This window comes from Phocoena sinus, chromosome 19, assembly GCF_008692025.1.
Source record: "Phocoena sinus isolate mPhoSin1 chromosome 19, mPhoSin1.pri, whole genome shotgun sequence".
NCBI classification, from domain to species: Eukaryota; Metazoa; Chordata; class Mammalia; order Artiodactyla; family Phocoenidae; genus Phocoena; species Phocoena sinus.
This window is the reverse complement of record NC_045781.1, coordinates 6,024,420-6,046,775: the sequence shown is the minus strand read 5'-3', so window position 1 is coordinate 6,046,775 and position 22,356 is coordinate 6,024,420. Positions and strand designations below refer to the sequence as shown.

General features: G+C 57.9%; 1 protein-coding gene across 3 annotated transcripts in view; it reads right to left on the bottom strand.

Annotated features, from left to right (window-relative positions):
• Positions 1 to 1,936: 1,936 nt before the first annotated feature.
• SHANK1 (SH3 and multiple ankyrin repeat domains 1) overlaps positions 1,937 to 22,356 on the bottom strand; it is a 43,422-nt gene continuing 23,002 nt past the window's right edge. For 2 of the 3 annotated variants that reach the window (XM_032612624.1, XM_032612626.1), the window contains 10 exons: positions 20,662 to 20,744; positions 20,327 to 20,451; positions 19,609 to 19,744; positions 19,245 to 19,325; positions 18,677 to 18,700; positions 18,404 to 18,472; positions 17,835 to 17,953; positions 9,625 to 9,721; positions 4,856 to 7,949; positions 1,937 to 2,877 (listed from right to left, as the gene is read on the bottom strand). In XM_032612624.1, the coding sequence (XP_032468515.1) occupies positions 2,160 to 2,877; positions 4,856 to 7,949; positions 9,625 to 9,721; positions 17,835 to 17,953; positions 18,404 to 18,472; positions 18,677 to 18,700; positions 19,245 to 19,325; positions 19,609 to 19,744; positions 20,327 to 20,451; positions 20,662 to 20,744 (4,546 nt within the window). In that variant the 3' untranslated portion in view covers positions 1,937 to 2,159. The remainder of the gene's footprint in view (positions 2,878 to 4,855; positions 7,950 to 9,624; positions 9,722 to 17,834; positions 17,954 to 18,403; positions 18,473 to 18,676; positions 18,701 to 19,244; positions 19,326 to 19,608; positions 19,745 to 20,326; positions 20,452 to 20,661; positions 20,745 to 22,356) is intronic. The other variant, XM_032612625.1, reaches the window with a different exon arrangement.

Below are 22,356 nucleotides of genomic sequence, written 5' to 3'. Positions count from 1 at the left end.
CATCCAGTCCCTTCCCCCTCCCCACCCCAACCTCCCCTCCCCCCTCCCCACCCCCCCATACCCTCCCCAACCCCGCGGCACCCATCTAGAATGAACAAGCCCTTGATAGACGGGCGCCGCGCAGGCCCCCTGCGGACGGGGGGCATCCTGCGGACAAGGGGGAGGGGGCGGGTAGGGGCCCAGCGCGACCTCCGCTCCCTTCCTCGCCACCCCTCCCCCCTCCCACGACCCTCCCACAAGGTTCCCCGCAGATCCCTGACGTGGTGAGGGGAGAGGGCTGCAAGCACTCTCCCCCCATGGACGGAGCGCCCCCGCCTCGGGGGTAGAGGGCAGCAGAGGGAAAATGGAATTGGGGGAAGGAGGGGGAGCTCTCTTCTTTGGCAGCTGAACATGGCGGGGGGGGACCTGAGGGCGATGCCCTCCCCCCTTTGCCCACAGTAGGGGAGGAGGTGTTCCAGGAGAAGGGGTGGCTTAAAATTCCCAAGCCCCAGGAATAGAGGGAGGGGGAGGCGTGCAGGAAGGAACAGCCATGCTGGAGGGAGGAGTTTCTTGAAGAGACAGGAAGGTTAGGAGATGAGGGAGCGATGTCTTCGGGCAAAATGGATGGACCGGAAGGCTGGGGAGAGTGAGAGGAGGGGAGGTGAGAGGGCCAAGCCCGGGGAAGGGAGAGGAGGAAGTATGGAAGCAAAGTGGGCAAGAAGTGAGTGTGCGTAGGGTCTTCTCTTGCCAGAAGGAGAAATAGAGTGTAAAGAGCTAAGAGAATAGGCAGAGTGTGAACGACCGGAAGAGCTGGTCTTTCGGGACCAAAAAAAAAAAAAAATGCCAGGAAAAGAAACAATACAGCCGAAGAGCGCGTGTGCAATGAGATGAGTGTGCAAAAAGAAAGAGGTAGTAGAGTTCCCCAGGGGAGATGGAAAAAGTCACCCAGGAGCTGACATGAACAAGTAGAAGTTCAAGAATGAGTGTGCAAGCAGGGCCACAGAAGGCGAGAACATTGTTCAAGGAAGAGAAGAAAGCTTCAAGGGAGCAGTGGAAGTACTGGGGAGGATGCGTGCGCGAGAGCGAGCATGCCAGAAGGTTCACCCAAGCGTTGACGATGGAGACGGACAAGGATTTGGGAAAGAAAGGTGCAAGGGAGTCGGGAGCCTGGCAAAGCGGGGAGGCTTGAGCACTTGCGAGAGATTCGGTTCCTGGGAGGCACGGGTGCAAGCAACAGTGGGAGGGGGGAGGGGCGTCAGTGTCCCTGTGAGGGAGGGGTGAGTAGAGTGAGAGTGCGGGGGTGCAAGAATAAGAGGGGAAAGTGCCACAAGAGAATGGAGGTGAGAGTGTCGGGAGAGGCGCACAGTCTGTGAGAAGGTGAGGGGAAGGGTGTCCCAAGTGTGTCTGCAGCAAGGGCCCAGAGATTTTTCGGGAGTGAGGGGTGGAAGGGAGGGCGCCCCGGAGGAAGCGTGTGCAAACAAGAGTGAGAGACCAGGGGGTGTGGAGCGTGGGGAAAGAGACGCACGGTGTGCCAGGGAAACTGAGCGTGAGCTGGAGAGCGGACGGGGCCTCGCAAGCTGGAAGCGAAGGCGCAGTGTGCGAGACAGTGAGAGGGCAAAGTTGTGCAAAATTGTAGCCCAGGGAGGGGAGAGAGGTGAGCAGGCGTGCAAAGGAGCGTGCAAGAGGCTGGGGGGCTGCTGTGTGTGCTGGGGAGAGGGGAGGGTGGGGAGAGCCGAGGGGCCTGGAGAGGGGGGAAGGGTTGTTAGAGGGTGGCAGGTGGTGGAATCTGAGGGCATCGCCTTCCCCTGCGGCCTGGGGGACGACCCCCATCCGGTCAGGCTCGGGGCTGACCCTCTATGGCTCTGTCTGTCCCCTCCTCCCGAGAATCGACCCTTCCCTCCTTCTTCATCCCCCTCTGTGATTTCTTCCTCCCCCCCCACCCAACTCCACTCCCCGCTTCACACATACACACACAGTCTTGTGTCAGCTGCCCCCTCCTGTGAGGTGCCCATGTCTGGCCAGATCAGGTCACCAGGTGACCTCCAGCCTTGGGAGACGAGTCAGGGTGCAGTTTTAGCAGAGTCCCTGGCCCGGGGAGAGAATGAAGGTCAGGGTTCAGAGGTCAAGAGGCCAGCAGGCTCAAGGGTTCCGTGGACGGGCTGGTCCGTCCGGGCCAGGCATCACCTCTCCAGGAAAAATTTGAGAGCCCGGTCGATGTTCATGCGGTGGCCCACCCTGGTCACCCCCAGATCGACGTAGTCCTCCTTGGTCAAGGCGGGCAGGTGGGAGCCATCGATCTCGTGGTCCAGGAATCGGGCTCGGTGCTCAGCCAAGCCCAGCCACTCAAGCCAATCAGCCACGTCGAACTTGGTCCAGAACCCCAGAGGTTTAGCGCTGAAGGGCTTGTCCGGGGGCAGGGAGAGCAGGCGGGTCGGTGAGAGGGAGCGCGAGGCCCCTGACAAGGCCCCACCGAGACCCCCGGACATCCCGGGGTGCGGTGGCACAAAGACAGGGGCGAAGGGGTCAGCCGAGCCTCCTGCCCCTCCGGTGGGGGAGCCGCGGATGTCAAAGAGGCCCGGGTAGAGCGGTCCAGCAGGCAGGATGGGTAGGGAGGAGGGCCGGGGCGCGGGGCTGACCTTGTGCTCCGAGGCGGGCAGCAGGGACGGGCTCGGGGCCCGGCGGAGCAAAGGTGGCCGCATCTCGAACTCCACGCCCTGGAGGTGGCGGGCGGGCGTGGAGGAGGAGGTGGCTGACGGCGAGGTGGCCCCCGGGGCCGCAGCGGCCGAAGCGGAGCCCCCGCCTCCTGTGGGGAGGGGCGGCAGAGGCGCTTTGGACCAGTTCTGAAACAGGCTGCTGACAGGTTTGGAGAGAAGCGAGGGCTGGGCGTCTTCCGAGAGTCTGGAATGTGACAACGGGGCAGGGGTGGAGGAGAAGGGTTGCGGGGGGGCGGGGGGGGGGGGCAAAGGCGGGTGAGAAAGAGGAAGAGGTCAAGATACAGGGAGAGGAAGAGAGACATGGGGCAGGGGTAGAGAGTTGGAGGAGAGAGAAGGGGAGAGATCGAAGGGTCAAGCGAGGGGGTAAGATGGATGTCAGGACAGAAAATGAAGGGAGAGAGAAATGAGAGGACAGGGAGAGGGTGACAGTCAAGAGAGATGAAAGAAAAAGAGACATTAAGTGATAATAATAATAATCACCACCACTTACTGATGCTCACGTGTGCCAGGCATTGTTCTAAGTGCTTTTACATATCGCCATCTTAATGGAATCCCCGTGACAGCCCTGATGCAGGTTACTGTTATTATCAGCAGCACAGAGAGGTTAAGTAACTTGCCTAAGGACACACAGCCAGGAAGTGGCAGAGCCCGGTTATAGGGCACCAAAGTCTGAGCTCTTAACCACTACCCTATACTGCCTTTCCGGGTATGGCCAGTCACAGCAGAGCGGAAGACAGGGAGACAGTGAGAGAGGAACAAAAAGATGAGCATTCAAGGGAGAGAGATGGAAGGGGACGGGGGACAGAGAGAGAGAGAGAGAGAGAGAGAGAGAGAGAGGTGAGGAGAGGGAGATGAAAGAGAGAAGAAACAAGGGGAGGAAAAGGTTCCCCTCATCCCTTTAGCTCCCTCCAGAACAGTCCCTGCCTCAGGGCCTTTGAACAGTTCCCTCTGCCTAGTTCTCTCTTCCCCCAGGGAGCCAAACGATTTGCCTCCTTCCCTCCTCCAGTCTCTGCTCAGCTCGCCCGTTATTTGAGAGACTTTCTCTAACCATCGCGTTACTACATTTCTTTCCCCTAGGACGATGACAATGATTTTGTTTATTGCCCGGCCCCCGCCTCTGCCTCATTACGCTGTGGGGTCTATGAGGGAAATGCTTTGCTTGTTTCGTCCATTGTGGGGTCCCTCTCACCCTGAAGGGCACCCGGTACAGAACAGATGGCAAATCAATGATTGGTGGATCTGTTAACTAAATTAAGCGTCCTTTCCTCTCCCCAGAGGACTTAAGAATCATCAGTGAGATGCCTTAAGATCTCAAAGAGCTCAAAAACCACCTCAGAATATCACCATGTGGACATCAAACCCTCGAGGAGAATTAGGGTGAGCTCTGCAGAACAAGAGGATTAAAAAAAACCCTCTCCCCACTCGCTCTGTGTGTCTGAATCAGGAACGTGACTCTATGCTTTCCCTAAGATTAGAAGGTCTTGAATGGGCTTGAACTCTGTGGCCGTTCCAACTCGCTAGCTGCTTTAGAAAACTTCTGCGTCTTCCTGGACTTCTCCATCTATACTTGCTGGGCTTTTGTAAGCAACCCCTCCCCTCCCCCATCTCATGGTACAACAATGCCCTCAAAAACCCTTTTAGAAAGGTTCTATGCTGTCCCTCGTCTACAGAGAGGTGGATTCCTTTGCCTAAGATCACCCAGTTAGAAAGTGCGGGGCTGCAACCAGGATCCAAAACAGCCTGGCTCCAGAACCACACTTGTAACCACGGACCGTGCCCCAAAGCATCTTGTCTTGACAAACTCGGGGCTCAAGGGACCTGAAGATTTCAGGGATTGTCAGAACTGACAACCCACCAAGGAAACAGACATGGAGCAAGTTGTGCTCCAATCTCCTCCTTTGTTGATCACTCTTTTTGTTCATCACGGAATGTGGGTTGTCATGGTGACGGGAGGAGACCACAGAAGCTACTGAGATAAAGGGAAATTTAAAGTGGCTGGGAAAGCATGCTTCTTTGAGGGCAAACTTCTCCAAGCCAGCCCGGCTTCTGTTTTCTTTCTACCACCTGGGACCCTAAAGGGACAAAGCTATGTGGAAGACGGTCTCTGCTACCCACAGCCAGCCCCTCTGGCCTCCACTGCCAACCTCCAGCCCCCGGCTCACCTCTGCCGCTGCAGGGAGGAAGTCCTCTCTGGGACGTAGCTGGCTCCCCCGTGGTGGCCGTCCCCGCTTCCCCCGCCGCCTCCCCGGGCCCAGGGCAGAGCGCCACCAGCTGCCGAGGAGCCCCCAAACTGCTGAAGCTTGGAGCTGAGTTCACTGATGATGCTGGCTTTTACTGTGGCCAAGGCTGAGGCCTGAGGCTGGGCTAAGGGCCCAGGCAGGGGGGGTGGTGGTGGACCCGGGCCCTCTTCCCAGGGCAGCAGCTTCCGAGGCAGGGAGGAGGCGGATGGCAAGGGCACCGGTGGGCCTTCTGGCTCTACAGCCCCTGGACCGCCGGCCACACCTGCCGTTGAAGGTCCTGAGCAACCACTCAGGGCCAGCAGCCCATCGGTTCCAGCCCCCGTCACCGAGACGGTGGGGCTGGTGGGAGTGACAGGGTCTCGGAGTCCCCCACCGGGGCCAGGCCGCAGGCCTCCGCTGGCCCCAAGCGCCCGGCCCCGGAGCTTAGAGGGAGTCATGAGCTGCGGCGGGTATGGTGGGCCAGGAGGACCGCTGCCCCCGAAGGCCTGGCCGTCCAGGTAGGCCACATACGTGTCCAGAAGCTCCGGCCCACTGGCCACACTGGCCACCCCGCCGCCAGCCCCGCCTTCGGCAGACAGGCTGCTCAGCGTGGACGCGCTGCTGATGGTCTCCAGCGGGTGGTCACTGCTGCTCCGACTGTCCACCTCCTCGATACCGGAATCTGTGCCAGCTGGAGGGTCTGGGCCAGGCTGTGGGGCAGGCGGAGGCGGGGCGGCTGGGGCTGCTGGGCCCGGCGGAGGCGCGTCCCCAGCAGCTGCGGGGCCCGCCTGGGTCAGCGTGGCCACCTCGCTGTCATAGGAAGTCAGGCTGGATGCGGTGGAGTCCAGCGTGGGAGGGGCGGCGGCCACGGCAGGGGGCGGCGCAGGGGGCGCTGGGCTGGCCGCGGTGGGTGGGTCCGGCAGCGGGTGGGGCGGCCCCGGCGTGAGGGGCGACTCGGGCTTCTCAAAGCTGTTGGAGAACTCCAGGGGCGGGGGCAGCGGTTCCACAAAGAGAAATTCGCCGTCTTCCACGTCCACCGAGGGGGCGGGGGGCGGCAGGACCAGCAGGGGGAGCCCGTTCTCGTCACTGCCCCGCGGGGAGGTCGGCGAGGGGGGCACGGACCGGCGAGGGCTGGGCGGCGGGATCCCCGGCCCGTCCTCCGAGGGGGGCACCCTGCCCCCCGCCCCACCGGCCCGGGGCTGGCAGTTCTCGAGGAACCGCACGTGGAGGGGCAGCCGCTCGGGCTCCTCCGGGGCTGCGGACCTCCAGGCTTTGCTCACCCCGGGGTGCGGGGCCGGGGGCTCGGACCCCAGCTGCAGCAGGAGGGGCCCGACCCCGGGGGCGGTGGGCGGCAGGCGGTGCAGCAGGGAGCGTCGGGCAGCTGGCGGGCTGGCCGGAAGGGACTTCTCCTGGCTGCCCAGCCCGGCCCGGTAGCCCAGCTCCCGGCGCGCCGGGTCCGGCGGGGGGGCTCCCCAGAGGCGCAGCACCGGCTCGTGGTGGGCGTGGGGCGAGTGGTGGTGCGGCGTGGGCGGCGGAGCCTCGTAGCGGGGCGACGGGGGCCTCGGAGGGGGCTGGGGGGCCCCACCGCCCTCCGCGGACTCCTTCAGCGCCCGCTCTCGGGCGGCCAGGGCCAGCCCGAGCGGGGAGGCTGGGTCTAGGGCCTTGCCGGTCAGCGGGTGGACCAGGGGGCGCGGCGGCAGGAAGCTGGTGAAGGCGCTGCTGCCTCCGCTGCTCCCATAGGCTCGGCTGCCGGCTCCGTAGCCCCCGTAGCCGCCGCCGCTCCCGGCGCCTGCGGACTCCAGCCGGAGGTAGGGCTCGGCCGAAAACATGCCTTCGTCGATGGATTTGGAGTGGCGCAGCCGGGGGCCCGGGGGCGCCCCCGGGCCCAGCGAGCTCTCGCCGCCGTCCTCGTCCCCCGTGTCGGTGGAGAGGAAGAGCGTAGACCGCCGGCGGGCTTCGTTCTGCCAGCCCCCTTCTCTCCGAGCCGCCCCTACCAGGGCCGCTCCGAACTGGCTGGTGAAATCGAGGGTGGCCGGGCCGCTGGGCGAGGCGGGGGCGGGCACGGGCGAGGGGGGCGGCGGCACTGGCGACATGGCCGGGGCGGGGCTCGGCGCGGAGGAGCCGCCGCCGCCGCCCCCTCCGCCGCCGCCCGCGGTCTCGGGCTGGGTCGGGGGCTCCGCCTCGGTGCTGCTGCCCTGGCTGCTGCGGCCGCTGCTACTGGTGGATGGAGCCTTGATGATGATGGTGGGGATGGGGATGGAGTTCTTTTCCGACGGGGCGGCCGCGGCCGGCGGCGGCTGCGGGGACGCCGGAGACGTGGGCGAGGGCGTGGGCGGGAGGCCGCCGCCCTTCTGGGGCTCGCCTTCGACTTTGGTCTGCTTGACGAGCGGGCCCTTGCGCCCGCGGCCCGAACGGGCCGGCACGTACATGGCCGCGCTGGCCGCCCGGGGAGGCAGCTGGAAGTAGCGCAGGGCCGGGGCCTGGGAGGAACCGCTACCCCCGCCCCCGCTGCCGTGGTGCGACGGGGACAGGGCCCCCGGGGTCGCGCTGGGCCCGCCGCCCCGCCAGCCTCGCAGGCTGGGCTGGGGCCCGAGAGCCAGTCGCGGTGGGGGGTCATCGGGGGAGCCGCCTGTCTCCATCTCCGGGGGATGCGGCGGGTGGGCGTGGTGGTGGTGTGGCTGGGGGAGCGGAGCGTGCGGCTGGTGTGGGGGTGGCGGGTGGTGCGCAGGGGGGAGGGCCCCGCCGTGGTACAAGCTCTTCTCACGGCTCCCTACACGGCTGTCAGGAGGGCAGGGCCCATCGAAGGACGACGGTGACGAGGCGGGGTGGGGGACACCTGAGCCGGGGTTGAAGGGCACTCCCCGGGGAGAGGGAGTGAGGCGGCCGGAGGAAGAGGGGGCTGGAGGTGTGCTGTAGGGAGGCTCTGGTGGGGACGTGGTGGGCGGCGGCGGGATGTCCTCCGAACCAGGCACAGACAGGCTGCGGCTGAACTTCATGGCTGGGGGTGCTAGGTAGGGTCTCTCATCTTCTGCAGCCCCTGGGAAGACACGGAGGATCCAGAAGCAGGGTGGGGATGGGAAGGGGTGGCCTCTCTGTTCCCCTGTCCCACAGAACTTCAATATTACAATGATAATAATAATGACACCCAGTAGATGTTAAGAAGAACATGGGTTGGTCTAGAGCTTACCCAGATGTGATAAATCCAAATCCGTTCGATACAGTAATACAGGTTGTGCACTGCACAACAGCAAACGGCAGAGGGAGCAAGAGAGGTGTGGTGTGTGCGGCGGGGCGGGGGGGGGGGGGGGCGGTGCGGGCGGAATTCAGCTTAACTTCCTTCCAGGGCCAGGAGGGGGCGCCTTTTCTAATTCGCCCAAAGGCAAGGTATTTGCCGGCGGTCGCTTGGGATGAGCAAAAATGGCTTGAGCCAGGAAGAGATACCGTGTTTCTGGGCATACTTACAGATTTCTTTTCATGTACATGCAGAAGAGAAATGTAATTAGCACATCAAATCTGTGATTTCACAGATAGCAGTGCTTAGGATGAGGCTAATATTTAAAAGAGGGAGCCCATTCATAGGTAAGCAATGTCAGGCAGATGTACAGGTAACTGATACTAGGCAAATGACACACACTGGTGGACTGTGGACACTGAAGCTGGGGGAAAGCTAGATCCAAACAGCAAAACAACTCGGAGGGAACTGGAGGAGTGGAATCTTTTGCCTCCTTATCAACGGCCAGGGCTCAGTCCTTGATTCCCTTTTCCCCTCTGACTACTCGCTCTCCGTTGACCATCTCAACCAGTGTCATGGCTTCGTTCACTGCTTCCCTGCTGAAGACTCCCATGCTTGTCTCGGACCCAATCCTTGTCCCTGAGCTCCGGGCTTCTATATCCAAATGCTGCATCCACTTGGATGTCTCACTGGCATCTCAAACTAAGCAGGCCCCAAACTGAGCTCCCGATCTCCTCCCCACGATCTTCCCAAGCTGCTCTCTTAGCAAATGGCAGCTTGTTCCTACCTACCTCAGGACCTTTGCACTGGCTGTTCCTGCTGTGTGGAATGCCTTACTTCCAGATAGTCCCATGGCTCCCCACTTCATCTCCAAGTTTCAGCTCAAACCTGCCCCCCAGCACTCCTGACATCTCGACTCATTCCACCTTTTTTCTATTTTTTTCCATAGCACTTAACACAGCTAACATACTATATCATTTTCTTATTTCTTATCCTTATAAGCTGTTGTCTGTCTTCCCCAGCTAGAAGGTAAGCTCCATGGGGGCAGGACCCTTTAGTGTTTTGTTCCCCGACAAATCCCCAGCAGTTTAGCCTGGCATATGTGCTCAATAAACATTTGTAGAATGAATGAATGAATGGAGTCTGGCATAAGAGAGAATGAACCAGGTTCTGTGGTGGTTTCGACTTAACTGCATCCAGGCAGGGGCAATGATGTCCCCATTTTCTAGATGCAGAGCCCTAGGCCCAGAGAAGTGAAGCTGCCTGCCCTGGGTCACACAGCCAGGATGGACAAGAGCCAGGATTCAAACCCAGGTTTGCCCAGCAACAAAGCCTGAGCTCTTCGCCCAACTTGATGGTCACATATGGAAGGAGAAAAGAACATTCCCAGGCTCCCTTGTTTTCCCCGTAAACTGTCACCCCTCCCAGCCTCCCCTTTCCCCACTGGCATCCCTTACACCCACCCTTGCAGGTGACATACCAATAGACTTTTGCCGGAGCATAAGCCCAGGTCCTGGAGGCAGGTAGGAAGGACGTTCATAACTTGGCTGGGAGCGGTGGTGGGGATCAAAGCTCGACTTTGGGTTGGCAGTCAGAGGAGGAGAGAGAAAAGAGAGCAGAGAAAAATCAATCAGGGCATGAAAACCCATGGATTCCCCACACAGCCATCCTCCATTCCTTCCCCAGCCTCTGCAGGAAGGGAGAGGGGTGTGAAGGAGATGGAAGGGAATTCTGGGGTAGGGAAAGGTTTCTGAGTCCTGACAGCAGCAGCGGGGAGAAAGAGAGGGGGAAAACGTCAGATTATCAACTGAGCCTGTCTGCTCTGCTTCCCAAGCCGATCATTAATCTGGGCACTTTTCTCCACCCCTGCTGTCACTGCCCAGGTCCAAGTTACCACCACTCCCTGCCTAGATGATGGCAGTAGCCTTTTCCTTGTCTCCTGGCTGCCCCCCTTGTCCTGCCACCCATTCCTGGTCTGCTTTCCACGCAAGAGTCAGAGGGATCTTTCTAAAAGAAATTCTGATCATGTTATTGCCCTGCTTAAAATCCTACAGTAGCATCTCACATCAGTTAGGAAGTGATCCAAGTGCCCAAGTCTGGTCTTCAAAGCCCCTGTGGTAGACACTGCCTGTGCCCACCCAGATCTCCTCAGCCAGGATGCTGTGCCCATCCCCAGCCACTGTGTCACCTGCCTGCAACACTTGGCTGCCCCTTGCTCTGAAGAATCATTCCCCCTCCAAAGGAGTTGACGTGCCCAAGCTGTTACATGCCCCCACTTCTGGGAGCAGCCTGCAGCCAACTGACAGGAAGGTCTAAGGAGGGATTATCTCCATCCTGCAATTCACACTCCCGAGCTCCCCAAGGGACCAGGCTGAAGGCAAACTCCAGTGGGGACCAGGGTTGCTGACTTTCTCTGCAGCCCATCCTGTCTCTCCCATGCCCTTACAGGTTCCCCCTTAGGAAATCGTTGTCTCAGGCATCCTTATCTCAGGCTCTGATTTTAGATTAAGAATCACGGTGATTTAAGACACCGTGTATATAGCCCTTGCCTGTATCTCCCACTCTGGTCCCACCACGCCCACCTTTTCTTGCTCCTGCAGTGCCGCAAGGTTCATCCCTGCTTTAGGACACTTACAAGTCCTGGATCTTCTCTCTGCAATGGTTTCCTCCCAATCATCACCGATTCCTTTCCATCTTTATGTCCTCTGCTCAAATATCCCTCCCAGTCACTGCCTACTGCATTTCCCTGTCCTGTTTTTTTCATGACGCTTCTCTCACTTCTTGCTTACTGTCTGTTTGTCTTCCTGGCGAGAACGTCAGCTCCCTGAAGACACCAGACATTATCCTAGGCACCATGGGTACAGGGTCAAGGGCCCACGATACTTTTAGGGGAAATGTTTTAATTTCTTTTCAAATAGGAGGGAAAAATAATTATAATTCAGCCTGGATAATATTCAGCTTTGCATCAACACAGTCATAAAATTTTGACCTTTAACTTTTTTTTTTTAGGAAGGAGGGGCACAAACGCCCACAGAAGTCATAATGCAACCTTCCTGAGGGCAGTGATTTTTATCAGTCTGGTTCACTGCTAGGTCCCCAGTCCCCAGACAGGCCTGATGTTCTGTAAGCTTGTGTCAAATGAACAAGCCAATGTCAGGCACTCTCGGGCCCTGACTCCCCTGCTTCTGCCAGGTGGCCCCATGTGTCTTCCTTCTCCGTTTTTGAGACCACAAGTTCATAGAAAGGAAGGCCTCTTTGGATGGGGTCCCCACTTTTGGGGTGTGACCCTAACTGCCCTCACCTCCCCACCACGCCCCCTCCTGTCCTCCTGCTCTAACCACTCCCAGTTCTCTGAATTCCCTGTGCTGTTTCTCAGCTCAGAGCCTCAGCATCCGCTGTTCCCTCTGCCTGGAAAATCCCTTCCCCACTCTCTGCCAAGCGAAAACTGCTTGTCATCCTGGCCCCCACCCTGGCCTGGCCACCCCCTTCCTCTAGCCCTGCATTTCCCAATCCAGTGGCCACTAGCCATTCAGATGTACATTTCAATTAATTTGAATAAATTTAAATAAACTGAAGTTGAAAACTCCCTTCCTCCATTACACTGGCCACATTTCAAGTGTTCAATTGTCACTCATGGCTGGTGGCCGCCATACTGGACGGTGCAGATGGAGAACATCTCCATCCTCACAGAGAGCTCTAGTGGACAGTGATGCTCTAGACCTTCATAGAATGCACCTGTGCTACCCCTCTCACTGCCCTCACCTCGGACTGGGACTATTTCTGTGTTTGCATCATTCCTTCCTTCCTTCCTTCCACAGATATTTATGGAGCACCTGATTCATGCCAGGGGCTGTTCTAGATGCCACAGATGCAGCCGTAAACAGAACAGACAAAAGTCCCTGCCCACGGGAAGGGCAGGCAGACCATCAACAAAATAGATTCGTAAAATACAACGTGGGTCAGATGGAGGTAAGTGACAGAAGAAAGGGAGACTATAATTTAAAATCAGGCAGTCAAGACCACCCCGCTGAGAGGGTACAACCTGAGCAAACTCCTGAAGGAAGCAGCCAGGGATGTATCCAGGGGAAGAGTATTGCAGGCAGAAGGAGCAGCAAGTGCAAAGGTCCTGAGGTGGGAGTGAGCCTGCTGTGTTCAAGGAATAGTTAGGAAGCCAGTGTGTCTGGAGTGGGTGAGCCAAGGGCTGAGGGGTGGGAGATGACATCAGACAGCAGGGTGACACTGGGTGGGATCTGGTAGTTTCAGATGTCTCCTCCCTGGAAAGCCTTCCTTCTATTCCTCTGCATCATAATTTCCTCCACCTATCCTAGGTTAGAGTTATTATAATTATTTGCTTACTTGTTTATTGTCTGTCTCCCTGGGCATGTAGCCTACCCAATACCCATTCTACTCTTCTTCTTTGGTAAGAAAACCCCAATCTTATTTGGCACCTATTGAGAGACTACATTTCCCAGCCTCCCTTGTGGCTAGGTGTGGTCATAGGACTAAAGCCGGCCCAGATGCATAAGTAGAAGTGTTGTGTTTTACTTCTGGGAAGTCTCATCAGAGGTAACCCAAGAAGCAACAATGTGCCCTCCTTTGCACTTCTGCCTTTTCACTCTTCCTTGTTCCTGCTACCTGGAATGCTGGTGCAATAGTTGGAGCTCCAGCAGCCTCTTGGACTATGAGGTGACTTTGTGGCTAGGGTGAGAAGAATTCTAGGTCTTCAAGACCATGGAGGCTGCCACACCTGCCTCAGACTCCCTACTCCAGACTTGTTCAAGACGACAGAGATATAAGCATTTGTTTGTTCAAGCCACTGTTATCTGGGGGTTTCTCTTATATACAGCAGAACCCAATTCCGCAAAATACTCCCACTCCCCCGCCAGTGTCAATTCTCTAAGGGAGGTAACTTTGTTTGGCTGGTTCCCTCCTATACTCCCAGGGCCGAGCAGCAGGTCCAGCACATAGTAGTTGCTCAATAAATATTTGTAGAATGAAGGACACCTTGACAAAATGGGGGGAGCACCCTGATGACGTAACCCTAGTTCTGTTCCTTTGAGAGAGTGATGGGGAAGGATCACAGTGACAGGGGAAGGGTCAGAGTGATGGGGAGGGGACAGAATAACGGGGGAAGGGTTAGAGTGATAGAGGAAGGGTTCCCCTAGCAGGAGAGGGTCCAGACTCAAGGGAGAGGCGTCATATTGGCACACTGGCAGAAGACCTTCTAAGTGGAAAAGAGGGATCAAATAATGGGTTAGCTTGGCACAAGAGGGATCATAGTGGCAGAGGAGATGTCTGACTGACAGAGGAGCCATAATGGTGTCTGAGGAGGCTAGGAGTGACTGCCTGAGGGGTGGACGGACTCAAGGTGAGACAGGCTGACCTCCCTCAACAAACGGGGAGCGGTCTCTCCCGCGCAGAGGGGGCAGCCAATCAGAGTCTGCCAGGTGCGTGTGACGTCACCGACTGCCGGGCAGACTCCTCCCCAGCGAGTTGACCAGAGGTCCCGCCCTCTTCCTGTGCCACCTCGTGGGTCGCTGTGGGTCTGGTGCCTCCATGGCAGAGTGTGCCCTGGTGCTGTGTACAGGCTAGAGGCTGAAGATGGGCTGGGAAATTCGCGTTAGGGAGCCAGCCCCTGAAAGGGGTGAGGGGGAAGAGATCGGAGGGGGAGACACATGGAGAGACAGAGCAAGACAAAGACAGAGGTGGGGAGACAGAGGCAGAGATGGGGCTCCAGAGGTGTAGGGGAGAGACAGGAGGGGACATGAGACAGCCATGGGGAGAAAGAGGGACCCAGCAAGGCAGGGAGAAAAAGGCAGTCCTGAGAGATTCTGCCATGGAGAGGGCCAGAGCTACCCTAGCAGGGAAAGAGACATGTCCCGGGAGGGGAAGAGGGAGGCAGAGGATGCAACCAAGATGATATGGTAAAAATAACCACAGGGAGAAACTGAGTCCAGAGAATGGCTGAAACCAGAGCCCAGACCAACCAGACCAAGATGTGGGAGGTGGGGATCAGGGGACCGCCCCCCCCTCCAGGGCGGTCAGTCACCAGGTAACAGACAGTAGCCAAGAAAAGCAAAGCCACGCAGAGGGGAGGACAGACAGGTGAACTGCAGAGCCCTAAGAGGAGACAGAGCCCAAGAGGGGCCTTGACCTACAGCGGATCTGCCTGGGGTCTGCACCCTCACTGTTGGTGCAGTGGGTCCTCCCAACCCCCCTTAGGTTTTACGCAGAGGTGTGTTTTTCAGGGAGGGTTGAAATCTCTCCATCCTTAAGTTTTTAAACAGTGGCATCTTGCACAATCTTTTGCCCTGTCCACTGTGGTGCAGGTCCGTTAAAAGGAGGCTGGGGGGCCACACTGGGCTTCCACACTGCCCGCTTGCCCCCCTGGTTTAGGTGCAGCGGAGTCCAAGTGGGAGAGTGAAGAGGCGAGAGAAGCCGAAACAGATGGGAGATGGAGACCCAGATGAGAAGAAGACCACCCACTGAGAGAGGCACGGAGATGCAGGAAGGTCACAGAGGGGTCCCTGTGTTGACTCAGGGGTTGAGAGAGATCAGGGTGGCTGGTGGGAGGTGAGGGCAGAGATGGGGGCAGAGAGAGCCCTCAACATGAGAGGGAGGGCTTGGGGGAGGCCCAGGGACAGACCCCAGGAGGGACAAGAAAACGGGAGATGACCACTGGCCTCCAGGATCCAGAGGAAAGGGAGGCCCCATGAAGACCTCAGGTGTTTCGTTTCTAGGAGATGGGGGCAGGCTGGCAGCTGGTTATACTATTGGCCAGTGTCTGGGCCCACCTGGGGGTGTCTTTGGAGCCAGGATCTTGTCTGTCCTGTAATGGAGGTTCATGCAGGGAGGGGCTGGCACCCTGGCAGCCTGGCACTTGGTGGGTACTCCATGCATTTGCCGAATAAATGAAAACAGGACTGGCCTTAATCTGTTACTAGAGACTCCGTACCGAGCCTGGAATGTTGTTGTGGGGTCTCTGGGGCGCATGCGGGGGTCACAGTGGGGTCTCCAGTTTGTTATTTTATGGCATGGGGAGGCTCACCATTCCTTGAGAGCCTCTGTGCTAGAAGCTGATCTCATTCAGTCCTCCTAAGAACCAGCAAGATTGGCTTTACCCCTATGTTACAGAACAGGAAACTGAGGCACAGGAAAATTAAAAGCGTGGGCCGAGCGACATAGTAAGTTAGAGGCGGTCAGGCTTTGGAGGCAGGTTTGCCTAGCTCTACTGCCCATGTACTTTTTTTTTTTGGGACAGGACTTTATATATATATATATATATATATATCGGAGTATAGTTGATTTACAATGTTGCGTTAGTTTAAGGTGTACAGCAAAGTGATTCAGTTATTCAGTTTTTCTGGTTCTTTTATATCACAGGTCATTACAAGGTATTGAATATAGTTCCCTGTGCTATACAGTAGGTCCTTGTTGTTTATCTATTTTATATACAGTAGTGTGTACCTGTTAATCCCAAACTCCTAATTTATCCCTCCCCCTTACCTATGGACTTTTAATCCTTACACCGACCCTGGGGGGAGGTGGGCACGGAAGATGACCCTAATAGGCCCAGAGATTTCAAATTCCTCGCAAAGCCAAGGATGGGTGTGAAGTGATGGCTCCTGCATGCAGGGCCCTCTGCCGAGCCCTGAGAAGTGGCCAAGCACCCTCTGCCTCTAAATCTGGGAGAAATTCTAGGAGTCTCGATACAAAATTTGCCACCTGCATTTCTGGCTCTTGTAAAAGTACTAGGGGGCTTCCCTGGTGGCGCAGTGGTTAAGAATCCGCCTGCCAGTGCAGGGGACGCGGGTTCGAGCCCTGGTCCGAGAAGATCCCACATGCCGCGGAGCAACTAAGCCCGTGCACCACGACTACTGAGCCTGCGCTCTAGAGCCCTCGAGCCACAACTACTGAGCCCACGTGCCACAACTACTGAAGCCCGCGTGTCTAGAGCCCATGCTCAGCAACAAGAGAAGCCACCGCAACGAGAAGCCCGCGCACCGCAACGAAGAGTAGCCCCCGCTCGACGGAACCAAAGAAAGCCTGCGTGCAGCAACAAAGACCCAACGCAGCCAATAAATAAATAAATAAATAAATAAATAAAAATTAAAAAAAAGTACTAGGCCTTCTAGAATAGGTGGCTGAGCCCTTAAGAGGGCTCTGGATAGATTTCAGGGGGGCCCTGCACGCTTACTTGGATGGGGAGAAAAACCCTACATCTTTATTTTCATTATTCTCCAACTAAAACACAACATTTTCTCAATTAAGGATGTGGGCAACAGCCCACGTCAGTCTAAGCAAAACCTGTGACTGTGTCCCCGACAGAAACCACAGGTATTTCTGTGTCCCTCGTTGCAGAGGCTGCAGATCTCTCTAAAGAGTGTTTGTGCTTCTTAGGACTTCGAAATTAGAGTAGTCAACATCCAGCACCAGACCCTTCTGGCTACCACGGTGAAGAAGAGGCACCGACATTACTATATCGCAAATTTTGCTTTCAAAAAATATTTTGATAACTGTATTTCGGCGTAACTGGCTTCTTCTGTTATCTTATGTATTTTTTTAAAATTTTATTTTTGGTTCAAGGGACTTGTAAGCTAACTTCATCCACTCACGAGAGCTGAACTCTGGGCTCGGGCTTGCATGGCGCTCGTGAGGCTACACCCTTTCACTGTCACTCCCCGTGGTTATGTACTGTTCTTGACCCTTACGAATTATGTTTTATTTTATGCATTTATAAGCATTATTATGAGGACTATGCCAGCCTGCCAAAGGGGTCCATGGTCCCGCAAAAGTCAAAGCACCCAGTTTTAGAGTCAGTGGTCCCTTGGTCACCAGTGGTGGGTGTGGCCTGTAAAAAGAGGGAGTCAGAGGGTGGGGTCAGAGGGCAGGGCCTGGGCAGAGAAGAAGGAAGTGCTGAGACAGAGGTAGGGCCCCGTGTGGCCTCTGGAGGGGGGAGGGGGGAAAGCACTGGCAGTGCTGGTGGGGGATGTGTCCCCATGAAGGGGCCCAGTCCAGTGAGGAGCGCAGCCAGGAAGGGACCAGCAGGTCCCCACCCGAAGAGCCAGGGCCGTGGCTGGATCACGGATCCAGCTGCCTGACTGCCTGGGGTTGAAATCCCGGCTCCCTCTCTGAGCCTCAGTTTCCCTTCTGTATCACAACCGAGTGTACCTCCCAGGACGATTCCAAGGAATGAATGAGATAAGCCACGTAAAATCGTAGTGTCAGAAATGTGATCAACACCCACTATAGGTTAGCAGGCAGAGCTTAGACAGAGATGATAATTAATATTTTAATAACTACCACTTGTTGAGCACCTATTATTATGTGCTGTGCCTGGGCCAGGGAGCGCCATCCATGACACCGTTTTACCTTCCCTGAGACCCCTGAGGTGGGATGGAGATGAACAGAAAGAGCTGGGCAAGAGAGGATGGAGAGTGGAGGGAGGTGAGAGAGATGGGATCTGGGGGGACAACAAGGAGGAAGAGGATGGGTCGAGAGGAAAGGGGACGCCCAGAGTGGGGAGAAAGGAGGGAACCCCAGGAAGCGCGGTGCCCCGTAGGACGGGCATTTAACACGGGGGAGTCAGGAAGGATTTGCAAGGAGACAGGTAAAGGCTTCAAGTTGCCCTGTGCATCCCTCAAGCTTCCTTCCCCCCAAGGGCCCAGTTTCCCAGACCAGGCTGCCTACCTCAGTGGCAAAGAAGCCTTTGGGTCGGTGTTTGCCCAGGGACGCGAGGCCACCAGGCCCAGGACTCTCACTTGCACTGATGGTCTGCTGAGCTGCCGCCAAAATTTCATCCAGTTTGTCTAGGGGGAGGGGGAAGAGGGGCGGAGAGCCAGAGAAAAGAAGCTTGCTTTGGCCTGGCGCAGAGACAGAGCTGCCGGGAGCCCATTCAGTGTCTCGTGTGAACCAGAAAAGGGCACCCTTGTCTCCCTCCCGGTGGCCCGACGGCCCTGCTTGGAGACACAGTCTCCAGCCCGGCAGGCAGGACCCAGCGATGGGAAGGGGTGAGGGCGGTGAGTAGGACAGCCATCGTGAGAGGGAGGGTGGAAGGGAGGCAGAAGGTAGTGCGGAGAGGCTCAAAACAGGGGTGGGAACTCAGACTCATGATGGCTGGGGCCAAGTCGAGGCGTGAAGGTGATCAGTGCGGGGGTGGCTGAAGGGGGCGCGGGCCTGGAGAGGGATGGAGCGGATGCGGCACCCCAGGCGGTGTGGGGTCGGGGCCCTGGGCAGCCCAGGGAGCAGGGCCATCTTACTGAGAGCCATCTGATACACGGTCCGCTTTTTCTCCATGCTGGGCACCGGCGCAGCTTGCTGCTCGTACTCTGTGGGCAAAGGATGCGGATGAAGCCCAGGGGCGCCCCCGGAGGGCGGGGCGGAGCGGGCTCGGCCAGCGGGCGTGGCCAGCGGGCGTGGCCAGCAGGCGTGCGCAAGCGCGAGTGGGGCAGTGAGGGGCCGGGATGGGGGAGGGGCGAGTCCGCCGGCGGGATAGGGTCGGGGGCCCTCCCGCCAGTCCTGTGCCCACTCACCACTCTTCTTCTTCCAGGGCGAGACTAGCCCGGGGGAGAGGCAGTAGAGGAGCGAAGAGTTAGGACTTCAGGGGAGGCGAGGGGCCCCCTTTCTGGAACGCCCGCCTCCCTCAGGGCCCTGGGGTGAGGGCGGTCAGCTAGCTGCCTGATCCGCCCCCCGCAGGGGAAACAGCCCCGCCTGGAGGAGGGAGGGGCTCGCCTTCCTTTCTGTTAGTGGGAGTGAGGGGAGCTGGTGGAGGGAGAGATGGAGAATGGCTGCGGGGTTCAGGTGGAACAGAGCGAGAGGGGCTAGAAAGGAAACAGGGACCCGCAGAGAGGAACGTACGGACGCAGAGAGAGACCCCGACACAGAAACAGATGTAAGAGGACGAAGGACAGTCGGCTTTCAGACGCCCTTTCCCAGCGACGCACACGCAGGCCAGAGAGAGTCTGACCCATGGACGGGGGGACAGGACCAGGACGAGGACCCCTGGTCACTAACAACACTAACAAACTCAAGGGACGGTCCAGCCTCCCTCTGCCCCCTTCCGTCCGCAGCACCTGGGCCCCAGCAGCCCCGCAAGCTCACCCATCTCCTCCAGCTCTGAGGTCATAGACTTGGAACGCAGGGAGATGGTTGGAGGCGGGAGCCGCTTAGCCTGCGGCGGTGCTGGAAAAAACGAGCGGGGTCAGGCATCAGTACCCTGGAAGGAAAGCCCGTGACCTTCCCCCCACCCCCCACCCCGTTCACCACCGCGGCGCTCCCAGAGCTCGGAGAAGAGATGCCGTCCCCATCGGCATGTTGAGCCCTCACTCGGTTCCTCTCCAGAGGGTCCTGAACCAGCAGCCCTGGGGGAGGGTGGGGACCATTGGGCCATTAGGGCTCCCTGAGGATTGTAGTCTAGTAGCAGTGGGGGACCCGGGCCTGGCCACACAAGTGGGGGGAGAAGCACCTTTCTTATGAACAGCCTCATCCATGTCCGGGTGCCGGGTGACCATCACCACCTTGACCATCAGCGTGTTACCCCCTTGGCGGATCATGTTCACCACCTGTCGGTGGCCGACCTTCACCACGTTCTGCCCGTTCACCTATGGCACAGACACCCCCAGAGCACAGCCAATGGGTGAGGGGAGGGATGCTTTCCACTTCAGGGTCCCCATCGAAGTGGCCTCCTCCTGCCTTGCCCTGTATGTGGCACTGCCGGTCACCCTTCTCTCCCCTTGACCCTCCTCTACCTTGCAAGCCCCCAACACTCTGTTCCTGTAACTCTCCTGGCCTCAGGGTTGGGGAAGGGGCTGGGCCCACCCTATTTGCCTCTCTCTCCCTCCTTGCCCTCCAGCATTGTGTGTGTGTGTGTGTCTGTGTGCAAGCGCGTGCCCTGGGGGGGGGCGGGGAACAGCTCTGTCATCTGAGATACTTCAGAAAGGCTTTCAGATGGAGTCCCTGAAGAAGCAGAGGCTGGCTGCGGGGGGGGGGGGGGGGGGGGGACGGGGTTTGGGAAGCTTTGGTGCCAAAGGAGAATCTGGATTTGGGCAGCCGCATCCTGGCACACATCACGAGGGGTCTGAGGATCTGTTGCCAGGGGCCCAGAGGAGAGCGCGGTGTCTGTGGAAGGCGGGCCAGGGGTAGGGTCTTTGGAGAGGCCTTTGGGCTTGGGGGCCGGGACTCACCTCAATGAGGAAGTCTCCCATTCGCAGTCCCGCTCGCCACGCCACGCCGCCCTCGTCCACCGACTCCAGATACTGCAGCGCCGGGAAGGCCGGGGTGGGGGTGAACTCCTCGATGGGGGTCTGCGCTGCAGATGGGGAGGAGCCGGCGGGGTCGGAGGGGAGGGGGTGGAGAGGCCGAGCAGGGGATGGGGCTCAGACCCAAGTCACGGAGGCCTCACCGTAGCTGTGGGACCAGCACCCTGGGGTGGGGTGGTGGGCAGGCTGGGGTCCCTTTCCTTGTCTTCCCCCCCGGGTCAGAGAGCCCTTCCCCCGTCCCCTCCCCGGCCGCCACTCACCCTTGGCCCCCCGGAGCACGAACCCAAACCCCTCACTGTCCTTCTTCTGCAGCAGAACTGTCTTCTCCTTGATGATGTAATCACTGGCGGGGAGGGTGGGGGAGGGGCAGGGGTGGGGCGGGTGGAAAAGGGATCATGAGACCCAGAGCCCGTGCCCCACCAGCCACCTGGTGACCTGAGCCCAAGCTCCAGAACCAGTCATCCCCGCTCCGAGGAGCTTCCTCACCCACTCCACGTGTGTATGCTCGCAGCAGCCCTGACAAGCCTCCCCCTCAGAGCCCAGAGCGCTCGCTCTCCCACTCAGTCTTTCCTCATTCATCCATCGGTGCATCCATCCACCCATCCATTCAGCAAAGCACAGTGTGAGGAATGGGGAGCTAAACTGCCGGATGAACGGGCAGCCTGGCTGGAGTCCCTGCTGTCCACTTTCTGTCTGTGACCTTGAGCCCACGCCTTTAACCTCTGGGGCCTCAGTTTCCTCATCTATAATGCGGGGCAATAACAGGCTTCACCTGATGGGGTCGCTGTGGAAGTTCCCTATATATAGTATACGTAGTATTCGGCACAGGGCTGGGTACCGTAGCACATGCGCAATAGAATTCATTCGCTGTCTTCGGTCAAGCCTCTTGGTCTAGAGGACACGTGTACTTGGATAATACCTCTCCCAGCTCCTTGACCATATATATGCTGCAGTAACAACTCCCCAGGTCCCCACACCTATTGTAACATCGCTGATTCAGCATTGTCCAATATGGTGCCCACTAGCTGCCTGTGTCTATTTATATGCAAATTAATTAAAAATTAAATCGAAGAATCCAGTTCCTCAGTCTCACTAGCCACGTTTCCAAGTGCCCGGCAGCCACATGTGGCTAGTGGCTACCACGCTGGACAGCACAGATACAGAACATCTCCATCGCCGCAGAAAATTCTAGCGGACAGCGCTGACATCTATTTCCCGGTATATCTCAAATGTACCTCTTTCATGCAGTCGGTAGATTCTAGCAAAATGTAAACTGCGTGTGAATATGTGGATGGTCCCCAGGAAGGCCACCAAAGCCCACCAGCACATTTAGGCAAGGCTCACACACCCAGCAAAGTTCAGTTAAATTCAAACCTATTCCGTGTATCTCAACAGCCGCCCGGGGCTCACTCAGATAACAGCCCCAAACCCTAGACGTCACCACCGCGTACATCAGGATTACACATCCATTCCATTCCAGGCACCCCAGTATACAGCAGGAATACCCAGACGCCCTGGCTCCAGGCGCCTCAGAATACCCACAATCACCCCCACCCCAGAGCCACTGGAACACGTACCTCGCTGCATCTTGCAGTCAGGTCAGAAACCTGGCCCAGCACACACACAGACCCCCTCATCGTACCCCAGTAATATCCACGGGCCCTAACACACTCCAATAACAGCCAAGCACGCTCCCTGCGCACTCCAATTACCTACCCCCAGAGATCTGGCAAAACAGCCCTCCACGAATACTCCAGTGTATTTCAGTAACACCCCGACACATCCCAGTATGCTCCAATAATAACTCCCCTTCACTTTGATCTCGGTGTATTCCCATAACACGCCCCCTGAACATAAACCAGCACACGCCAATAAAACTTAAGGTGCTCCTACTGTATTTCGGTGCCACCCTCCCTCCACACACACAAGCACGCCGGATACTCCCACGACCCCCC